General features: G+C 43.6%; 1 protein-coding gene across 2 annotated transcripts in view; it reads left to right on the top strand.

The window, feature by feature from the left end:
- The window catches only part of LOC311243515 (cytosolic sulfotransferase 3-like), a 165,997-nt gene that overhangs the window by 65,160 nt on the left and 78,123 nt on the right, over positions 1-22,714 (top strand). For both annotated transcript variants that reach the window (XM_084332761.1, XM_084332760.1), the window contains exons 3-4: positions 230-343; positions 2,688-2,788. In XM_084332761.1, coding sequence (XP_084188887.1) covers positions 230-343; positions 2,688-2,788 — 215 coding nt within the window. The remainder of the gene's footprint in view (positions 1-229; positions 344-2,687; positions 2,789-22,714) is intronic.

Raw genomic sequence — 22,714 nt, 5'->3', positions numbered from 1 at the left:
CTGGTGGAAGTTTATATGAATCCACGGACAACAATGATGAAGGACCGCAATGGAAACAAGCCTATGGCTTTATTGTGTTTATTTGAATCCTATTGGTAAATGGTGATATGTATACCTGTTCATCTTGTGTTCAAATGTATACTGTATGTGTTATTCCATTCTAAATCAATAAACTATTCTATCTATCTATATGTTAAATCTATGGAATAACATACTTGAAATCTCTCAGGAACCACATGGGTGTCGTACATTCTAGACCTTCTGCATTTTGGTCAGACATCTCCAGAGCTTCCTCTTCACATGAGAGTTCCCTTCCTGGAGATCACTGCGCCTCCCAGCTCAGGTAACACTTTTATGTTAATAATAATAATAATAATAATAATACATTTCATTTATATAGCACACTTTAAACTTAATGAGATCTCAAGGTGCTTCACAACAAAAGGAAAAATAAAAAAGGTTTAACCTCTTATGGATACCCCACATTTTGCATAAAATGCCTGATGATTGCATACCCAAAGTCATTTATTTATTATACTTTATACTTATAGAACATGCATGAGTCTGGTCTCTTTTGAAAAGTAACATTCTGAAGTTTCACTTTGCCGCCTTTCGATCGTCACCACACTCGACCTATTGCATGCTTCGGGTCTCACGTTACAAGACGAAATATCCGGTGAACGTCATTTGACAAGACATTCCGACAAGTGACTGACGGTTCTGAACTGACCCGTCACCGCTGATGGAGAAGATTATTGACCACCGTTGTAGCCAAGGAGTGTCTGCTCCGAAAGCGATCCCAGACGAGCGTTGACTGCCACGAGAAGGGGGCAGAAGAAGACCAACAAGCTCGTTGTTTTGACTTGCACATCTGAATGAATGGAAGCGGACAGCCATTTTGGATAATCACGCTGAATTATGTGTACACACATTACAAAAACCTTTGTAAAACACAAATTTTCCTTGGGATTTTTATAAACTTTGGACCTGTATGACTACAAGACTTCAGTTCAAGAAAAGGGTCTTTACTCTTGGCTACATTTAAAAAAGAAAGGCAACATTAATTAATACAGACTGTATTATCCCCTCGCCCCCCGATACCTGTCTGATCTCCTCCACCAGCACACTCCATCCCGGAACCTACGATCCTCTGATCTGGGTCTCCTCTCCATCCCTCACACCAGGTTGCAGACTTTCGTGGACAGAGCCTTCAGCGTGGCGTCCCCTACCCTCTGGAACTCTCTCCCCCCTGAAATCAGCAACGCCCGACCCTGGACACCTTCAAAACTGCTCTCAAAACACACCTCTTCACCAAGGCTTTCCCCATCAGTTAGTTTAGTTTAGATTACAGTAGGTTTATTATCCCTTACCTGCTCTCATCCCCCCCTTTTCCCCTACTTCCCTAGCCCAATTTTTTGTTGTGATTGTAAAGCAACATTGGGTTTCATGAAAGGCGCTATAGAAATTTGATCTATTATTATTATTATTATTATTATTGTATTGATCTATTTATGACGTGATATTAATTTCGTACCGGTTCAGGACTGCTCAGGCTTAAGGGGTTAATTAAGGTTGTGTTTCTTTTTCAAATGTAGCCAAGAGTAAATACCCTAACCCTATCAAAACAGCAGTCAAAGTGTATATTTTCAGCACTACGTTTGTTTACCAATGATTTTAAGTGTAATTAGCGAAATATGAGTTTATAAATATCTCGGCGCATTCAATCGGAAACCGGATGATTTCGATGCGAGGAAATGAAGTCGTTGTAGAGATAGAGGAGACCCACGGCTTTCAATGGACATAGACATTTCATAAAACTACACTACCCAGCTCACACTTACAGTATATTTCCTTCACTGTCTTTTGCTGCCCTGTAACGGGCACCTTGTGCTGCCCTGTAACGGGCACCTTGTGCTGCCCTGTGACGGGCACCTTGGGCTGCCCTGTAACGTGCACCTTGTGCTGCCCTGTAACGGGCACATTGTGCTGCCCTGTAACGGGCACCTTGTGCCTTGTGGTACTAAATCCAGATTTAACTCTGCAATTGAAAAGAGGAGATTTGGCCCGATCCATAGATGTATGACTTACATCTGGCCATAATAAGGTCATTTATAGGCCTGATATTCTATATTCTATATTCATATTTCAAATTGCATGTGTCCGGATGGCACACACAATTCAGTACTGTATCTACAAAACCCCTTGGAAATCATCTGCCATTTATTCATTTGCTTAGATTTCTTTTACACTTGATCTCAAGAAGGTGTTCAATGAAAATGTTATCACAAAAAAGAAGGTGCTGAATGAGCTCAGTGGCAATTATTATGTTAGCATGGTGTTCACCATCAAATTATGATTACAATTATAATAATAATCTATATTCTCCTTTGGTTCATTACAATTTACTCAAGCATAGTAACAGACACAATAGTACCTACAATACATTCCCTGAGGTCCATAGATGTTCCTAGATACCAAGAACATGCTAATTGACCTGGTAGAAGTGGAGCAATCTTCCATTTACTTAGGCAAATAATATGAAAATATGACACTTTTTCACAGCTGTTTTTGTTCATATTTACCTACAGTACAGGGTGCCAGGGCCACCAATACCTCCTGAAGGCTGTGAAATGTGACCAGTTCTGGTTAAATCATTTTCATTGTAATTCCATTTCCACTCTTCTAAGGAAAAGATTTGGCAGATAATCTACCCACCTCTCCTCGCATCATCAAGACTCATCTTCCAGTCCAGTTTGTGCCAAAGTCCTTCTGGGAGCAGAACTGCAGGGTAACCTCCTCTATCTCTACTATCTCTACTAACCCTTGTGTGGTGTTGACCTTTAACCCTCGTGTGGTGTTGACCTTTAACCCTCGTGTGGTGTTGACCTTTAACCCTTGTGTGGTGTTGACCTTTAACCCTTGTGTGGTGTTGACCTTTAACCCTTGTGTGGTGTTGACCTTTTTGTTTCTCACCCAATGTTCGCAGGTCTGCACAGCATTATTGGGATTTTAAAACAATAAAGCCATAATAATTTATGTAAACATACTTAACAGATGTTAACTTTATCTCAGTTACAAGCAATCGAGACATATACAGTATGGTTATTATTTGCCATTTACCTCTGCTATATCACATTTGGTCCTATTTGTTTTTTCATGATTTGTAAAGGGGGGGGGAAAACTCATTATAATCAAGACATGAATGGAATAAATCATGTTTATCTTGAAACATGTAAATGAAAAAGGTAGAGGCAGACAGTGAAGGTACATAGTGAACCATTTAGTAAGTGTTTACCATATTTACTTGTTTTCACCTACAATTTCCACATTTACCCAAATACCACTGATGTAATATATAAGTGTAGGGGGGTGTACAGTACATTCAATGGAAATGTTCTTTTACATTCACTTCACAGAAAATGAGCCACGGCCAATGAGTTTTACGTACAAAAAACAATATGCATTGCCTAATTTCTCTTTGAGCAAACACGTGAAAATGGGTCCCACAGATAATAATAACAGTGTTACTTTACGACAGTATTGTCTAGGTTGGACCTCTCCTTTCTTGGTGGTGTCAGCAGCACACAGTCAGTACATTATATTACATTACATTTAGTCATTTAGCTGAACGCTTCTATCCAAAGCGACTTACAAGTTCTGTATGACAAGTCATCAGGAAGGGCACAACTCTATCAGCTGAGTAACAATGTTCATCAGAGTGTTGAGTGCTACAGTGTAGGTTAGTATATTAGGACAAGTGCATGACAGTAAGGTTAGTTAGGGTTAGACATTTTTTTATTTTAAAATTATAATTAAAATCTTTTTTCAGATAAGGGTTGAGGGAGTCTTTAGTCAACGGTGAAAAAATGGACGGGTTTCAGCTGTCATAAGTGTGGTGGGCAGTTCATTCCACCATTGTGGGGCAAGGACTGAGAAAGTACAGTTGGAGATATCAGATATCAGATAACAGATAACAGATCAATTATATCAGATAACAGATAACAGATCAATTATATCAGATAACAGATATCAGATAACAGAGAACAGATAAATTATATCAGATAACAGATAACAGATAACAGATAACAGATCAATTATATCAGATAACAGATAGCAGATAACAGATCAATTATATCAGATAACAGATAACTGATAGCAGATAACAGATAAATTATATCCGATAACAGATAGCAGATAACAGATCAATTATATCAGATAACAGATAACAGATAGCAGATAACAGATCAATTATATCAGATAACAGATAACAGATAGCAGATAACAGATAAATTATATCCGATAACAGATAGCAGATAACAGATCAATTATATCAGATAACAGATAACAGATAGCAGATAACAGATCAATTATATCAGATATCAGATAGCAGATATCAGATAACAGATAGCAGATAACAGACAACAGATCAATTATATCAGATAACAGATAACAGATATCAGATAACAGAGAACAGATAAATTATATCTGATAACAGATAACAGATAACAGATCAATTATATCAGATAACAGATAGCAGATAACAGATCAATTATATCAGATAACAGATAACAGATAGCAGATAACAGATCAATTATATCAGATAACAGATAGCAGATAACAGATCAATTATATCAGATAACAGATAACAGATAGCAGATAACAGATCAATTATATCAGATATCAGATAGCAGATATCAGATAACAGATAGCAGATAACAGATAACAGATCAATTATATCAGATAACAGATAACAGATATCAGATAACAGAAAACAGATAAATTATATCAGATAACAGAAAACACATATCAGATAACAGATAACAGATAACAGATAACAAATATCAGATAACAGAAAACAGAAAACACATATCAGATAACAGAAAACAGATAACAAATATCAGATAACAGAAAACACATATCAGATAACAGATAACAGATAACAAATATCAGATAACAGAAAACACATATCAGATAAATTATATCAGATAACAGATAACAGATAACAGATCAATTATATCAGATAACAGAAAACACATATCAGATAAAGGTAGCACTTTATAATAACACCCTGTTATAATACATTTATAAGGTATTTGTAGATGATGAACTAATCATGAACAAACCATTTATATACATTCATAAATGAATATTAAATCATTTATAACTATATTTGTATAACATTTACAGATTAGTTCTACATTATCTATAACTCATTATCAACATTGTTTGTACTTGATTTGTTCATCATTAAATAAGTAAGGGAATAATAATTGACCGACACAGAGTTTAAAATACCGAGCCGCCTCGGCGAGGTGTTTTAAACGTCAGTGAAGGTCAATTATTTTGCGATGATGATCGAGTATAGCTATACATTATCCCGCTTATTACATGGCTAACTTACTAACAATATACCTAATTCATTTGACAAATCGCAGTTGTTCTGTGGCTCTGTCAGCCCAAATAAAGTGATTATTATTATCGCGGGCAGCCCGGCAGGTGTGTCTGATTGGCTGCACTGAAACAGTGTGTGTCAGTGGGGCTTGATTGCGAACAGCTGCGAAAAACAATAATCACCGGTGGTTATCGAAAAATTATTCAGCGCTGTCGGGGGCTATTGACCAATCACAATCAAGCATTTCGGCTAATGTTAAAACGCCATGTAATAATGTTGTTTAATGTGTAGTAACACATTTGTAGATGCTTTGAAAAATGTATATGAAAAAACGACTATACTGTATCTCTTTATTTTTCATGTTCAACAAATGATTTGTTAAGACATTCATAAAACATCTATAAATCATTTGCAGATGCTATTGTGTGCCCTAATCTGAAGTGAAGCCTATTCATCATTAACAAATGTCTAATACAGTTAATTATTTGTTTACTTTTTCATCACATGTTACAAATGTTGTAGACAGCTTTCGGATACACCCTTCTTTGTGACATCAAACAGTGACAGAATTAGGACTAAAGATAAATGCAATTTTATTAACATATAATATACATGTGCATGACATATGGGGGGGCACTAGGACCCAGGAGTACCCTGGCCAGGTAGAGTATCTAGAGAGGAAGTCTCACGCGAGTGAGACTTGACATCACGTGTGTTGCCGTCTGTTTGAATGGAAGCACGATACATGCAGAACCAAGTTATCCGTGCTGCTCCTGCCCCACGCTTTTAATAAAGGTATGAGCAGGTTAAACACCTTTTCTGTTTGGTAAATCTATTCCATCATTTCCGACCTACAAACAACTCTTATATGTTGTGTAGACGTACTTGATGTGGTGGGCGCTAACGTTACATTTGTTCCTAATGTGTGCTCAGTGCTCAGTATATTGCGGTATGTGATGAACACGAGGGTAATAATTATTTGTATTTTCAGACTGTATAGGCGCCGATACAGCCTGAAAATACAAATAATTATTACTCTTGTGTTAGGGATTTCTCGTGAATTCTTAATTGATATGGGTGTGGACCAGTCGACCGAAAGACGAAGCGGAACACGGAGTATTTCAAACGGAGCTTTTATTCACAGAGAAGAATAAAACCACTCCTGCAGCCCGCACGGGCTCCGCTAATCACCACCAGTAGAAGAAGGGCAGAACATGTAATTTATACAGAGGAGGAGGAGGGGTGTATGTGTGTATATGTATCCGTGTGTGTAATATGGGTGTGTGTGTGGTGTGTGTGTGTGTGCTAGGCTGTGTGTGTGCTTGTTCAGAAGGGGGCTAATTGGTTCCAGATGAACTCAGGGAGAGGCCCCTAGTCTCGAGAACAACATCTCCATAACTCATGGGCGGACAGCTGGGTGGGGGAGAGGTGTGCGCGTGTGTATACGTGAGTGTGTGTGCGTGTGCACGTGAGTGTGTGTGCGTGTGCGTGAGATGTACAGGGGGCCCTGTGTGTGGAAAGAGCCTACAGCCAGAGGTCATCAGGTCACGCCACATGCAGGGGGGAGAAGGCAGAGACAGAGAGCAGGGTGCAGCCTGCACAAGCAGATATAAGATATTAGACATCAAATATTACTAGACATCAATGAATTAAATCTATCAATTCCCCCTTTTTGACGTTAAATATATACGTCAAACACAACATTTCATTGATGGATCTGTACCCGTCGATCGTCACCTCATTACATGCATCACATCCAATACCAGACGGGATTACAACACCAGGAGAGCAAAGAGAGATATAGAGGGAGGGGGGGGGGGAGCGGGAGAGAGAGAGAGAGAGAAAGAGAGAAACACAGACTTGCAACTTAACAGAAGATACACGTAACCCCGTTGGACCCCCCTTACTCAGGCACACACAACGTCCATCAGGGCGCTACCTTCCCTCTGTTACAGTGCACCGCCCACCTGGGTCGGCCCCGTCTTCTAGAGGGCAAGGGCCTCTTCCTGCGGCTGGTCCCCGTTCCAGGTGCGGGTCCCCTAGACAAACGTGTCTCCCTTGGTCCGCTGCCTTCCCAGTGTCTCTGGACTGTCCCCTCCACCTCTCGCCGGCCGGCCCACCGTCACTCCAACTCAGCTCAGTGTCTCTCCTGCGGCCGCTTCCCCCGTTCTCGTCGTGGATGAACTGCGTGTCGTAGACGATCTGCGGTGCATATGATCTGCGGTGCCTATGATCTGCGGTGCCTGCGGTGCCTGGCTGCTGTCGATGATTTGCGGTGCTGCGGTGGTCATCTCCGGCCTCTCGCACAGCTGCCATCTCCTCCGGTCTGCCTCTCATCCTGGCCTGTCTGTCCTTCGTCTCCTCCTGCCTGTCACCGTCGAGGGTCGTCTGGTGGTCTCGTCACGGACGTCTGAGGGGCTGCTGGTATCTCACCCCTGGTTCAGACGCGCTGCAGACAGCTGGTAGTGAATGTCTGGATCTTCTGCATCGTCTTCTCCTCCGTGTCTCCATTCCCCGTTCCGTCCTTGGTTGCGGCTGGCCCACATCAATTCTCACTGGAACCTCCATTTGTTAGGGATTTCCTATCCCTCGTGAATTCTTAATTGATATGGGTGTGGACCAGTCGACCGAAAGACGAAGCGGAACACGGAGTATTTCAAACGGAGCTTTTATTCACAGAGAAGAAGAACAGTCACCACTCCTGCAGCCCGCACGGGCTCCGCTCATCGCCACCAGTAGAAGAAGGGCAGAATACATCACAGTACATGTCATTTATACAGAGGAGGAGGAGGGGTGTATGTGTGTATATGTATCCGTGTGTGTAATATGGGTGTGTGTGTGGTGTGTGTGTGTGCTAGGCTGTGTGTGTGCTTGTTCAGAAGGGGGCTAATTGGTTCCAGATGAACTCAGGGAGAGGCCCCTAGTCTCGAGAACAACATCTCCATAACTCATGGGCGGACAGCTGGGTGGGGGAGAGGTGTGCGCGTGTGTATACGTGAGTGTGTGTGCGTGTGCACGTGAGTGTGTGTGCGTGTGCGTGAGATGTACAGGGGGCCCTGTGTGTGGAAAGAGCCTACAGCCAGAGGTCATCAGGTCACGCCACATGCAGGGGGGAGAAGGCAGAGACAGAGAGCAGGGTGCAGCCTGCACAAGCAGATATAAGATATTAGACATCAAATATTACTAGACATCAATGAATTAAATCTATCACTTGTGTGTCGTGTCCTAGTGCCCCCCCATGTTACACTATATGTCATGCACATGTATTTTATATGTTAATAAAATTGCATTTATCTATAGTCCTAATTCTGTCACTGTTTGATGTCACAAAGAAGGGTGTATCCGAAAGCTGTCTACAACATTTGTAACAGGTGATGAAAAAGTAAACAAATAATTAACTGTATTAGACATTTGTTAATGATGATTAGGCTTTACTTCAGATTAGGGCACACAATAGCATCTGCAAATGATTTATAGATGTTTTATGAATGTCTTAACAAATCATTTGTTGAACATGAAAAAATAAATGGAGGTTGTAGTGACTGTACATAATTCACACAGAACTGTTGTTGGGAATAGTAGTTCCCCCCGGACGCATAGAGGGTGGGACTCCCTGCCACGGGCATTCATTCTATCTATCGACTCGACTACGTTGACATGTTGTTATGTTGCTGAATAATAAAGGGATTAGGTTCAACTTCGAGACACCGCCTCCGACTCCTTTCTCTCAGCGCTACAAGGTACAGTATAGTAATTTTTTCATATCCATTTTCAAAGCGTCTACAAATGTGTTACTACACATTAAACAACATTATTTAATGATGAACAAATCAAGTACAAACAATGTTGATAATGAGTTATAAATAATGTAGAACTAATTTGTAAATGTTATACAAATATAGTTATAAATGATTTAATAATAACTTACAAATGTATATAAATGATTTGTTCATGATTAGTTCACTATCTACAAATACCTTATAAATGTATTATAACAGGGTGTTATTATGAAGTGCTACCCAGATAAATTATATCAGATAACAGATAACAGAAAACAGATAACAGATAACAGATAAATTATATCAGATAACAGAAAACACATCAGATAACAGATAACAGATAACAGATAAATTATAACAGATAACAGAAAACACATATCAGATAACAGATAACGTTAGGTTATGACTATAACCAAGTTCTGTTAGTTAGGGGCGATGCTTGGCATCGCTACTGCACTATCTCGCGTACGTGCACGCGTACTGAATAAACCACAAATGTACCTCTAATACCAGTATTAGTCTGACCACACCCCTCATCAGCTTACCTTCATAAGCAGGTGTGTGGTCACCTGCTCTCCTCCTTCCCAAGCTTTCACCACAAGGTGAGGACAAGGGCTGCAGCGGCGTCCGATGCCAAGCATCGCCCCTAACTAACAGAACTTGGTTATAGTCATAACCTAACGTTCTGTATCGTTAGTGGCTTAGCTTGGCATCGCTACTGCACAAGGGAGGCCAAGCGGAGCCACTTGGCTGACAAATACACCCCGCTGACAGCCCCCCAAAACCATCAGAACAGGGAGGGCCGAGCCCCCCCGACCCCCCCTAATGGAGGGTAGCCCCCCTATTAGGGACGTCACGGGAGGGCGACGGACCCGACCGTGCGAAGAGGCACTCAAGCAACTCAACGCACAGGGTGAGCAGACCGTGGCTTGACCCCACGACTACACACACGCACAACCCGCATGCCACCCGGGAACGAACGGAGGAACAACCTCGTTACTGCCCCCAGAATCACGGGGTCAAGGGCAAACCCAACCCCGTGGCAAGGCCGTAGCAGCGGAGCACGAAGGAAGACCCAGACCCACCAAAAGGACTGGACTCCCTGGAATGGGGGCCCGGAGAAGTCCATGATGCCAGCATCAAGACCCCACCAGGTGGGCACGTAGTGCCCCGCCCCCCACATCGCCAGCGTATTCGGACAAAGGCCCCTCAGTTACTGCACCTGGTATTCCCAGGCGGAACCAACCAGGCCAGAACCTGCCCAGCTTCCGAGATCGGACGAGACCGGGCGTGTTCAGGTCGGTATGGCCGTAAGCCGAGCGGGCCCCGTCCCCCCAATAGTACACCGCCTGGCACACTGACCCTGCAGAATAGGCAGTCAGCATGGCCGTAAGCACACAAAAAAGGTTAACCAACGGAAGCAGGCAGCGCACCGGGGAAAAACCAGGCAACAGGCTGTTAACCCTAGCCTGGAGACTGCGGACGAGACAGGCGCCAGAGGGGACAGCTGAACACAGCCGCCCCGGCGGAAGGAGCGTAAGCTGGCGGTGTTGCATGACCAAGCCTCCATGTAACAACCCCCACCCAGAGGGGTCGAGGCAGAGAAGGCTGACACGATTGGCAGACGTCATGAACGTGCAGGGGCACCCTCAACGGTGAACCCGGGAGTTGACACTGCTCCAACACACCAGGGAATCAACCACCTCGGTGTTACCCAATGCGGTGGTTGTTCCTATAACCCCTCAAGAAAAAACTCCAAAACACACCTGCGGGTATACACCGGCTATACCGCAGTACAAGTGTTCCAGTTTCCAAAAAGGGTTAACCCAGGCCTACGGGTCGCAAACATCACTTCGGACCGGGCCTGGCGGTACGGGAAGCACAGGGTCACCAGAGGAGGTCAAAAAACCACCCCCACAGGCCCCTCTTCGCCATGCGTGAGAGAGGAGCGAAAAATAATGGAGAACCAGCCCCTAAGCACACCGTACCTGGTATTCCCCGGCGGTCTCCCAACCAAGTACTAACCAGGACCAACCTGTGTAGCGGCCGAGATCCGACGAGATCGAGCGCGTACAGAATGGCATGGCTGTAAGCCATGACGACAGTGCTGAGTAAAAACACACCCAACCAGGGTCTCCATAGCGCTTAACCCTGTGACACCCAGACCGACCTGGCATTTTTCCCCCTGAAAAAAGCCCAAGTCCCTCAGGGTACCAGAACAGCAGATCTGCATCCCCGGCGGACAACAGGTTCAACTGATCTGGACCAGCGTGACCAGAACCAGTCCCGTGCCCTAACCACGCCGACATGCCTACTCCAGGAGAAGGGCAGATATGCGTGTTGATCTTAACATGAAAAGAAGGCGCCACCCAGACGTCGGGACGAACCGCGCCTGGTGGCCCACCCCAAGGGCGTGAGACCCCACTACATATGTTCAGATCCATCCCGTCATCATCCCCCAGACATGAACGAGAATCCGTCGACAACCCACCCAGGTCATGGGATGTGGTCGCCGGAAGAGGAAAAACCCCCATCTCAGTTGCTTTATAAAAACGCTGTTTCAACCACAAGCAACTAAGGCGTGCCAGTCAATCGCCTGTTTACAGCGAGCTAGCACTATACGTGCGTCGGGACACACCCCCATCAATGAACAGGCTATTTAGACCTGTCATTGAATCCCCAAGGCGCCCAGGGGAACGACAAGAGGGGTGTGACACTCCCTAACTCCAACACTTCTGGAATAGAAAGAAGGAAGCATCAACAGTATGTATCCCAGTCTACACAGCCGGGGTAAAAAATGTTCACATTTTTACATCCCACCACCCTCCCATAGGAAAGAGACGGGGATCCCCAGAGAGACTTCCCACGCGAGCTGTACAGATTGAAAAGAATATATTGCACCTTGAGCCATGTAAAAAACTGGTTTTAGGGCCTCCGGGGAAGAGGCACCGAACCCATACACACTCAATAAACGAATTGAATCGAATATACATACAATAGAAAAGGACCCTTCTAGAGGGTCCACTCACTTTGACAATCTGAGGAGGAAGGCTCTGTACTCTGATGGAGGCTTCCTCACATGGAAGAAGGAGTCCGAACTCACAGAAGGCCTGAGTAGGCGCTTGGTGAGGAGGAGCCCTGACCACCCCCCCTGAAAAACAGATCCATCACATGGACCTGAACAGCACACGGAAGTCCTACCAACAGAGACGCGCACGGTGACGTACTCTATGGCGGGGGAATTCCTGCGGTGCACACGCCCAATATACCAGGCCGTGGGACCAGGAACTCCCTCCCCCCCCCCCCCCCCCCCCCCCCCGTAACGTGCCGAACCGCCACGTGACGGGAACCTTGAAGGACAGGGGGTGTACCCCTGACCGACAGAACAATGGGGAGAGGAAAGGTTACCAGTTCACCCCTTTACGACCCCACACCCATGATACGACGTAACGACAAAAAGAGAATATGACACAGTCATAGTCAGCTCTATGAAGCGTTTCACAGCTCCACACAGCGCACGAGCTAACCTGCTATCTGATTTTTACTAAGGAAAAACACAGAATAGAGAGGGCTCTAAGAACCCCGGTCCAACATACACATGTGCTTCTGTGGCCAGTACAACCCAGTTGTAGGTCACATGACACACACAACCCATCATCACCTACAAAAAATGGCAAAAACACTCAACAGAGGAACGCCGTTTTTTTCACAATGAGAGAATACATCATTCTTGATTAGTATCGACCACAGGCCTTGCTAAGCACACATGACAGCAACCAAACCAATTTCCCTTTAGGAAATAAGTTTCTCCAGCAGATTTAGCACAACCTCAGCAATCAAGCTGAGAGTTACATCGTATCCCTACCACACAAAAGACACAATTAATGCACAACATGTCTGATAGGAGGTGATAAAGTCCCCAGGGAACCGGGGGGGGAAACACAATCCTCCTATTTTACCCTCAATACGGCCAGTTAAAACAGGAAAACCTGTTAATGTGTGAACTCACTGTTCATTGTCATTACAGTCTGAGAAAGAACATTCTTTTACTCACTCGTCACCAAGCATAGCTTCATAGGTTAGTTGCCTTAGTAGTGAGTACACGGTACACATAAACACCATGATGTTTCTCACACAACAACCAGATCAATACATCACGACCTGCACGGAGAAGCTAACTGCCAGTGACAAAAACAGCTCACACACAACCCGCAACGTATCTCAAATGCATTGCAACAACACACGTTTTGGGAAAAAACACCGTTATTCACAATACATTTAGCAAGGTAAAACCAGAAGACGTGTTATGAGGTCTGGCCAACCCCGTACCTGCCCGGAACGCAGATCAGCGAAGTGCAGTCACAAGCCACCGTAGAACACAGCCGTCCCGTGTTGTTCGATCCGGGCAGCGTCGCCGCTCCACCAGTCGCTACAGTCCTCTTTGTTGACGCAATCCCCGTCTAGGCTCAGGCAGGGTCGACGAACATCCCCTGTCAAGGATGACGTCGTGGTCAAGAGTGTAAAACATGTTAAAAATCAAAGCACGTTCAACAGAATAGCATCAAGCTAACGGCTGCTCCAACCGTTCGGGTGCTATTGCTTCCGCTCGCGGGACGCCGATCTACGACGCACGCGATCAGGAGCGAGCTCCCGGCGGCGCGCGAGAAGCCAAGCTACCCCGCGCCAGGCCACCGACCGGCTAACCGTAAGCTATGAACATGTAAACAATGACATAACACTCACCCAGACAGGCCGCCGTTCTGAACCCTCCTCAATTTTTAAGAGAAAAGAGAAAACAAGACGTCAACACCGCTTCACAACGGTGACATTAACACGTCCGGCGGAATCAGCACAGTACCAACTGGCCTGTATAGCTGACTTTGAACATGAATCTGCCGCTATCGCACATTACATGCACATATCCCCTCGTGAAGGAATACTCTCATTTGGATATGAAAGATGGGGTCTTAACACGGTGACAGAGAGAATCCACTCGTCCAGAACACACAGGGATCACCAGTGTCAATGGTCGCGGCCCACTAGTTAAAACTATAATGGTCGCCAGACCAAGGCCTTCTGTCGCCTAGACGGCTAAACAAAGGACCCTAGCCTGGGGCCGGTTTCCATAAACTTTGTCAAGTAGCCCCCATAGCACTAACAGACAAGTGGAGCCCGCCAGCAAACACTACTCACCCAACCTGGAACGCACCGCTCCTCACAACAGCGGCATGTCCGACAGTTCAGCTGTGGCCTGACAGGTTTCACCCCAACAAACACAGCAAGGAACTGCAGTTGAGAAGCATGCAGCGGCGTGCTCCCAATACGAAAACCGGTGGAGGGTTTGTAGAATGATCATCATCTTCTAGACACTCCAGTACGAAGACAATATCGCCGTATTTTCTCGAAAATAGTGAGAGAGAAAATAAAGATATGATGTCAACGTATCCTTGTTTCCCAAGCTGTTCCTAATCCAATTTCTTCCATCATGGTGTCAAGTGTGGGGATCTACCGAGGCACCTCTTCCTTGTGGTGAAAGCGAGAAGGAGGAGAGCAGGTGACCACACACCTGCTTATGAAGGTAAGCTGATGAGGGGTGTGGTCAGACTAATACTGGTATTAGAGGTACATTTGTGGTTTATTCAGTACGCGTGCACGTACGCGAGATAGTGCAGTAGCGATGCCAAGCTAAGCCACTAACGATACAGAACAGACATCAGACATAAGACATCAGAAACCAGATATTAAATAACAGATAACAAATATCAGTTATCAGATAATGCATCATGGATAATAGATAACAGATAATAATAATAATAATAATAATAACTTTGTTTTTTTGTAGACACTTTTTTTCTCCTTATTTTTCTAGTTTTCTCCCATCCCAATTTCGTATCGCCAATTCTCCTCGTCGGCTGTAGTGAGGATAGAAGCCTTGCATCACGTGTCCCCTCCGGTACACGAGGAGGCAGCCTGTCGCATCTTTTCACCAGACAGCGCGGACTCTCAGTGGCGAGGAGTAACGCGTGGGAGGCTCACGCTGCCCCGATACTTCCTGTCTCTGCTGTACAGGCGTCACCCAACCAACCTGTAGGAGTCGCTGTCCACAACGTCCAATCCCCACCCATCAACTTTCCACCCGCTACCTCTGCCAATTGAGATAGTATGACGACTGGCCCAAGCCGCAGGCAATGCTGACTCGGGGAGTCGAGACCGGAGTCTCTTGCATTGGTGACGAGCGCAATCTCCGCTACGCCAGCCCTATTAATAACTTTATTTGTATAGCACCTTTCATACAGGGGATTGCAGTTCAAAGTGCTTTACATCAGTAAGAAATAAGACATAAAATCAGTAAACAAACAGCAAGGGCAAAGCATAAAGTGGGATAAAATAATGCAGATATATTAATCAAATCATATCAGAACCTCACGTTCCAATAGGCTTCTTGAATTTCTGTAATCTGTTACAAAACATGATAAAGGTTATAGTATGCACCCAGCGGATAGTGGGGCGTAAAGATAAAAGTAAAAATAAGTAAAATAATAGTTATTAAAAATTAGTAAAATAATAACTGTTTCTATTCTTACCTCCATCTCAAAGGTTATGGAAAAAATTTTCTACAAACAGGTCGAAAAAGTACCTTGCGGAAAAAGAAATAATCTACGAATTCCAATCTGGCTTCAGAACATCCCATTGCAAGGGCGGCTGGGTGGCGCAGCGGCCATTGCGCTCGTCACCAACGCGAGAGACACCGGTTCGACTCCGGCTGTTGGTGTTGCCTCCGGCTTGGGCCGGCCGTCATACTAACTCTATTGGCAGAGTTAGCGGGTGGAAGTCGATGGGTGGTAATCTGGACGTTGTGGACAGCGACTCCTACAGGTCGGTTGGGGGACGCCTGCACAGCAGAGACAGGAAATAGCGGGGGTAGTGTGGCCTCCCACACATTACACCTCGCCGATTGAGAGTCCGCGCTGACAGGTGAAAAGATGTGACAGGCTGCCTCCACATGTATCGGAGGAGACATGCGATGCAAGGCTTCTATCCTCCCTACAACCGGCCAGTGGGGGGCATATGCGAGCAACGTTCAAGACAGGGGAGGGGAGAATTGGCACGGCTAAATTGGGATGGGAGAAAAATAGAAAATGGAGAAAAAGTGGATACAAATAAAATAACATCCCATTGCACTGACACATGCCTGCTCTATTTGAACGACCACATCAAACACAAGGTGGACGCAGGCAAATACTGCGGCATGGTCATGCTGGACCTACAAAAGGCTTTCGACACTGTCAATCACTCCATTCTAATTGATAAGCTAAAAGCAATTGGTTTTGATAGTCTATCAGTGAGCTGGATGCAATCCTACCTGGAGGGGAGAGAACAGATGGTGGAGGTGAACGGTACCCTATCCCCCCCCCCTCACAGTGAGCTGTGGTGTTCCACAAGGAAGCATACTAGGACCTTTACTGTTGCTAATTTATGCAAATGACATGTCATTAGCTTGTGACTGCAACTTGTTCCTGTCGTCGGACGACTCAGCCCTGCTGGTCTCTGACAAGAACAAGTTACAGGTTGAAAAAGCGCTCAGCTCTGAACTCGGCAGAATCTGCACCTGGCTCATTGATAACAAACTATCATTACACATGGGCAAAACAGAGTCCATTCTCTTTGGATCAAATAACAAACTCAGCAAGACCAACAGCTTCTCTGTTACGGTGGGTGACAATATTGTCACAAGGAAAGATGAAATTACCTACCTCAAGTTCAAGTTTCAAGTTTGTTTATTATTTGTCAGAACAAAATACAGAATACGTTATAATGAAATGCTTGTTTCTGTATGAGCCCCTGAGAGTGTGCTACATACAGTAAAAATAAAGTAAGTAAAACAATTAAGAAGTAAGTAAAAAGTAGGTAAATTCAATATATATATACAATATACAATACAGAGTAAAATGAGTAACAGTGAGGTAGAATGCAGAGATACAAAACATGGGGTAGGGTGCAAATGAGGTATGAATGTGGTGCAAATCTCTTTAATAATAGATAAATATAAAGTGTGTTAAAGTGTCTAAAGTGAATAAAGTGAGTGGTAAGGTGAGTGTTTGTTTAAAGTGAGTGTGTACATGTGGATGTGGATGTGTGTGCAGTGTGTGTAGATGATGGGTTGTTACATATTGTCGTTGAGCATCCTGATGGCCTGGGGATAGAAGCTCCTTCTGAGTCTCTCTGTACTGGCCATGAGGCTCCGGTAGTGCTTGCCTGACCACAGTAGTTCAAAGAGGCAGTTGTTTGGGTGACTGGAGTCTTTGATTATTCTCGTAGCCTTGGCCCTGCAACGCTTGTTGTAAATGTCCTGGAGAGTGGGAAGCCCACCTCCAATTGTGCGCTCGGCTGAATGGGCCACTCTCTGTAGTCTGCTGCGGTCTTGTGCGGTTTTGATTGATTGATTGAAAACTTTATTAACAGATTGCAGAATGGGTACAATACAGTACAGCTCAATACACACAATTGTTTTTTTTTTGTATTTCTTTTGTATTATTTTTTAAACATAACATAAAATTAGACACACAAGTGTAGAAGGGTGGATTATCCCTGCTTGTGGGAGTAGTAGTACACAGACACTGGGTAGTAGGCTTTGGCCCGGAACTACCCAGCTGGAGTGGATGGGGCCCAGGATTTACTAACCTGGGGACTGGTACTCTGGTCTCCCTCGCCTTCCAAGGCGGTCAGCAGTAGCTCCCCACACACCCTCACTCCCTCAGTACCTCCGACAGCCCTCCCACACCCAGTGACTGTCAGTTCAATAGTATTATTGGGCTTCCCTTTAAGCAGTACCCTTCCTTGACCACCTGTATAGACCCTTCAAATGCTATTCTGTAAATGGGGTGTAAGGTTTAAATAATTATGCCGTCACAATATTTACCCAGAGAATAAAATAGCAAATGGAACTCAAAGAAAGAGACACACACAATGATCCCGATTAAATCTATGTTTAGTGAAGCCTGGGCAGATTATACATTACAACGTTAATGTTTACTCATATGGCACCGGGTGCTCTTGTGATCAATGTAGGGGAAGCTCTTCCCACCATAGGCACCGAGTGCTCAATACATTAAACCACCCCGCTTGTACTGGGGGAACCCAGGCATAGAACGTAGACACATTGGGAGTCTCAGAATCAAAGTCAAATAAACCAATAACAAAAATAACCAATAAATGTGGGCCCACGTTATCAAAGAAAACCTAACCTAAGCCGGCTTAAATAGTTTGGGGTACCCCTTAGACCAGGGGTGGGCAATTATTTTTCCCGGGGGGCCGAATGAGCAACTGAAAATATGTTGGGGGGCCGGGCCAAAATTCCAAACTCAATTATGCATAATATAAAAAAAATTTCTATATAAAAAGCAGTAAATGGCATTGGTTTGACCCCTGGTAAGAGTGTATGTTATTATTTGGCAATTAAAAGGTGAGGTTAGCTTTCAAAAATATAATTTATTCAAATAGAATTTATTTCCAAAATGATAAACAAAATGTGAAACATTAATAACAAAGGGCATTTTGAGTTTCATATACTATTGAAACAAGGATTTTCTTAGCTTTCTAAAGACATCACATCATCTTATAGCAAAAATAAACAAGACATGTCACTGAACTGTGTAAAGAAAAGTGTCCCAGTTTTGTAGCCTTTTTTACTTTACATGCCTATATTAAACATTTAATGTTTTCAGAACTGTGCAAAAAAAAGAAAAAAAATATCAAGTGTCCCATTTCACTTGTTATATTTCCACATTTTAGTGTTCTTCAGTTCTTTTTTTTTCATTCAGTGTGAGAAATCCAGTCTCTGTTGAGCTTTAACAAGTCCATCAAAGTCAGGTTGCATGTCTGAGGTGGAGATGCGAAGCACAGCTGCCAGATGTTCATCAGTGAGAGAGGATCTGTACCTGGACTTGGTAAACGTCATGACTGAGAATGTCTGTTCACATATGTAGGTGGATCCAAAGAGAACCAACATCTTCTGAGCATGTCTCCTAAGCGTATACTGTGCGTGTGAACGTTGACACAAAAAAAAAAGTAAAAAAAAAAAAAAAAAAAAAAAAAAATTAAAAAATATATTTTTTTTATTTTTTTTTTATTATTTTTTTATTATCATGTAATCTTTCGCGGGCCGGTCAGAATGATCCGGCCCGCGGGCCGTACAATGCCCAGGTCTGCCTTAGACACTGGTGATTAGCGTTCACTTCAATGGACGTTGCTGTTGATACACACGTGGTACTGTTAGTACTTAGCCAAGATGGCGGATCTACTCTTGTCACCACTAGTCCGGATGACAAGATGGCGTCGGCAATCCGCAAGCACAGCCAGCAGGTTGGGCGAACAGCAGGCAGTGGTTAGCGGGCAGAGCGTGCTGTATGGCGTCCTCTGCTGGTGGGAAGAGGCGTCCTCTGTACCGTCTGGGAACCGTCCACCGCTGCTGTTGCTGGCTTGCTTCCGTCGCGCGAGCTAATACTTTGGCTACCTTAAACACAGCTAAGCTTTGGGTCTCGGCGCACCCTCCTGCTATTCGGTTATATTGTTAACGCAACGTGGCTGGCTACACCACCGGTCTCTTCAGCGCCTCGCGCCCGGTAGTCTACTCAAGTCAGACGGAGCCGTTAGCGGCATGCTACTATACCGCACACAGTAACTACCATAACCCGATAACGTTAGACGTTAGTCTCGTTAGCTTAGACGTTAGTCCTTGGGTTCGGTTTCTCTTACTCATACACTATCACGAATACTTCTAAGATAACCCGTCACTAGCAAGTATGTCTCATCACCCGTCGCTCGCTCCGGCGGGGCTCCCCTTCACTGACTTCTTCAACGGGGCTATTCCAAAGCACCTCCCGTTGTGGCTGCGACCGTTCACGGCCAAGTCCAATGTCGAAGAGAGCTTCCTGTTCCCCTCACCTCCAGGTGATTCCCTCTTCCTCGTTGCTTGCTTCTATCCACTGCTCCGCCTGCCACCACTGCACTCCGCCCCCTGCTGGCAACCTCCACCGGTCCCACGCAAAGACCGCTCCAGAAAGGGAAACAAAGGCTCAATGTTATTGCTAGTAATCCATACTGCATCTGGAGAAGAGTAGCACCTCACTTCGTCGTTAGACTGGGCGAGCTATCCAAAGGAACACTGTTAGTCTATCCAAAGGAACACTGTAAATCACACGTTATACACACACAGGAAAAATAACAGTTAGTTAGCACTACTGAATACTTTGTAGAATATTCAGGCTGCTACACAAGCATTAACAGTAAACATCCAATGAAATCACCATTTAAATAAATGTAGTATACGAGATATATACCTAATACTTGCTATCTAATACCCTACATACATATGCTCTCGCTTGCTCACCCCCCCACTTGGATAATCCATCCATTATCATTCGTTCCTAACCAGGCACTACAATTCATATGCTAGCTTTTATTCTCTCCACCACTTCCAACCAGATTGCAATTTTGGTTTCACTGACACCTAAAATTCTTGCTGTAGATATTTCTAGATAAATCACATCGAGATAGGTAAGAACCCATAACTTCCGACAAATTTTTTCCGGTTGAAACCATCGTGATGCTATCAGATTTTTAGCCGCTGTGAGACCAGATAAAACTAATCTCTTTAGCTGTATAGGGGCTCCATACTCAAAAACATCATTCAACAGCAATACAGAGGGGTGTACAGGTATGTTCAGAAATAAGAAATTTGATAGTTGCTGGGACACTTCTTTCCAGAATATCTTAACTGGTGGGCAATCCCAATACATGTGCATAAATGTACCCTCATCCCCATTTGTACATAAGGAACATCTGGAGTCTTGTTTAAGTCCCATTCTGTTCAATCTTATAGGAGTCAGGTATGTCCTATGAATATAATTAAGATTAATTTGTTGATGGTCCGGGTTACGTGATGCAATTCGAACGTTTGCCCAGACTTCTTGCCAATCAAAATGTATTTCCAAGTCTGGTATATCCCTCCTCTGAGGAACACGGTTTTCCAGTTTTTATCTTTATCTTTATCTTTTTTTGTTTTTATCTTATTTTATTTTTATTTCTTATTTGATCTTGTTCATTTAATTAAACTAAATCATGACAATGTCACTTAAAATACCTAAAAAAGGTCTAAGACTTGCTCATTTGAATATTTGTAGCTTGAAGAACAAGGTGCATGAGCTGAGCTCTATAATGCTAGATAACAGCTTACACATAATGGCTATTTCAGAGACACACCTAGATGAAATAATAGAGGATACACCACTGAATATACAAGGATATAATATTTTTAGATTAGATAGAGACAAATATGGAGGGGGCATTGCTCTCTATGTTCAAAATCATATCCCGGTCAAAGTAAGAAAGGACTTAAGTATTACAGGGGTGGAGGCCTTATGGCTACAAGTTCACATGCCTTATTTGAAATCATTGCTTATATGCTGTTGCTATAGGCCACCAAGCTCTAGCATTGTATACTTAGACAATATATGTACAATGCTGCAGAATGTAACCGACAGAGATAATGAAATCTGTATATTAGGAGATATGAATATTGATTGGTTTTCCAGAAGTTGTACACTGAAGAAGAAACTGAATGATGCGGCCGCTGTATGTAATTTGTTTCAAATTATTGATGTACCAACAAGAATTAATAATAGTGCAGGATCAGTCTCATCGACCTGTATAGACCATTGTTTTACGAATGCCAGAGAAAAATGTTCAAAAGTTGTATCTGAGCCTGTGGGCTTCAGTGACCACAAAATTATTGCGTTAACCTTAAAGATGAAGGTTCCTAAGGTAGGACCAAAAATAATTTATAAAAGAATATATAAGACATTTTCTGAGGATGAGTTTATTAATGATGTAAAAAATTTACTCTGGAATAATGTGCTAGAGACAAGGCATACAGAGGCTGCATTAGAGAAGTTTATGGAATTATTTACAGATGTCTGTGACAAACATGCTCCTGTAAAGAAGCTCTCCGTCAGAGCAATCAAAACACCCTGGCTGGATCCTGAGTTGAAAAATGGCATGAAAGAAAGAGACAGACTGAAAAAAGTAGCTATTGCATTAGAGAATCCAGAAGATTGGAAAGTTTACCGCTCATTGAGAAACAAAATAACCAAAATGAATAGGCAGAGGAAAAAACATTATTATCAAACCAGATTGGAGGAGTGTAAAGGGGACAGTAAGAGACTATGGAAAACATTGAATGAAGCTATGGGTAGAAATAAAATGGGCAAACCCATTTCAACAACTACTTTGTTTCCAAGGTAAACACAATTAGAAATCAAATGTTGCCAATGAGTGGTAAGCTGTCAGACTCTGTAATTAAAAAACATATAATGTATGACAAGAAATGCCGATTTAAATTCAGGAGCACAAGTCCAAATGATATTGAAAAGCTCCTCATAGCACTTAAACCAGATAAACCTTGCAGTGTTGATAATCTGAATGGCAAACTGCTACAAATGTCTGCAAAATTTGTGGCTAAGCCACTATCACATATATTTAATTT

This window comes from Notolepis coatsorum, assembly GCF_963971535.1.
Source record: "Notolepis coatsorum genome assembly, chromosome: 17".
NCBI classification, from domain to species: Eukaryota; Metazoa; Chordata; class Actinopteri; order Aulopiformes; family Paralepididae; genus Notolepis; species Notolepis coatsorum.
The sequence above is the reverse complement of the archived record's forward strand: the minus strand, read 5'-3'. Positions and strand labels throughout refer to the sequence as shown.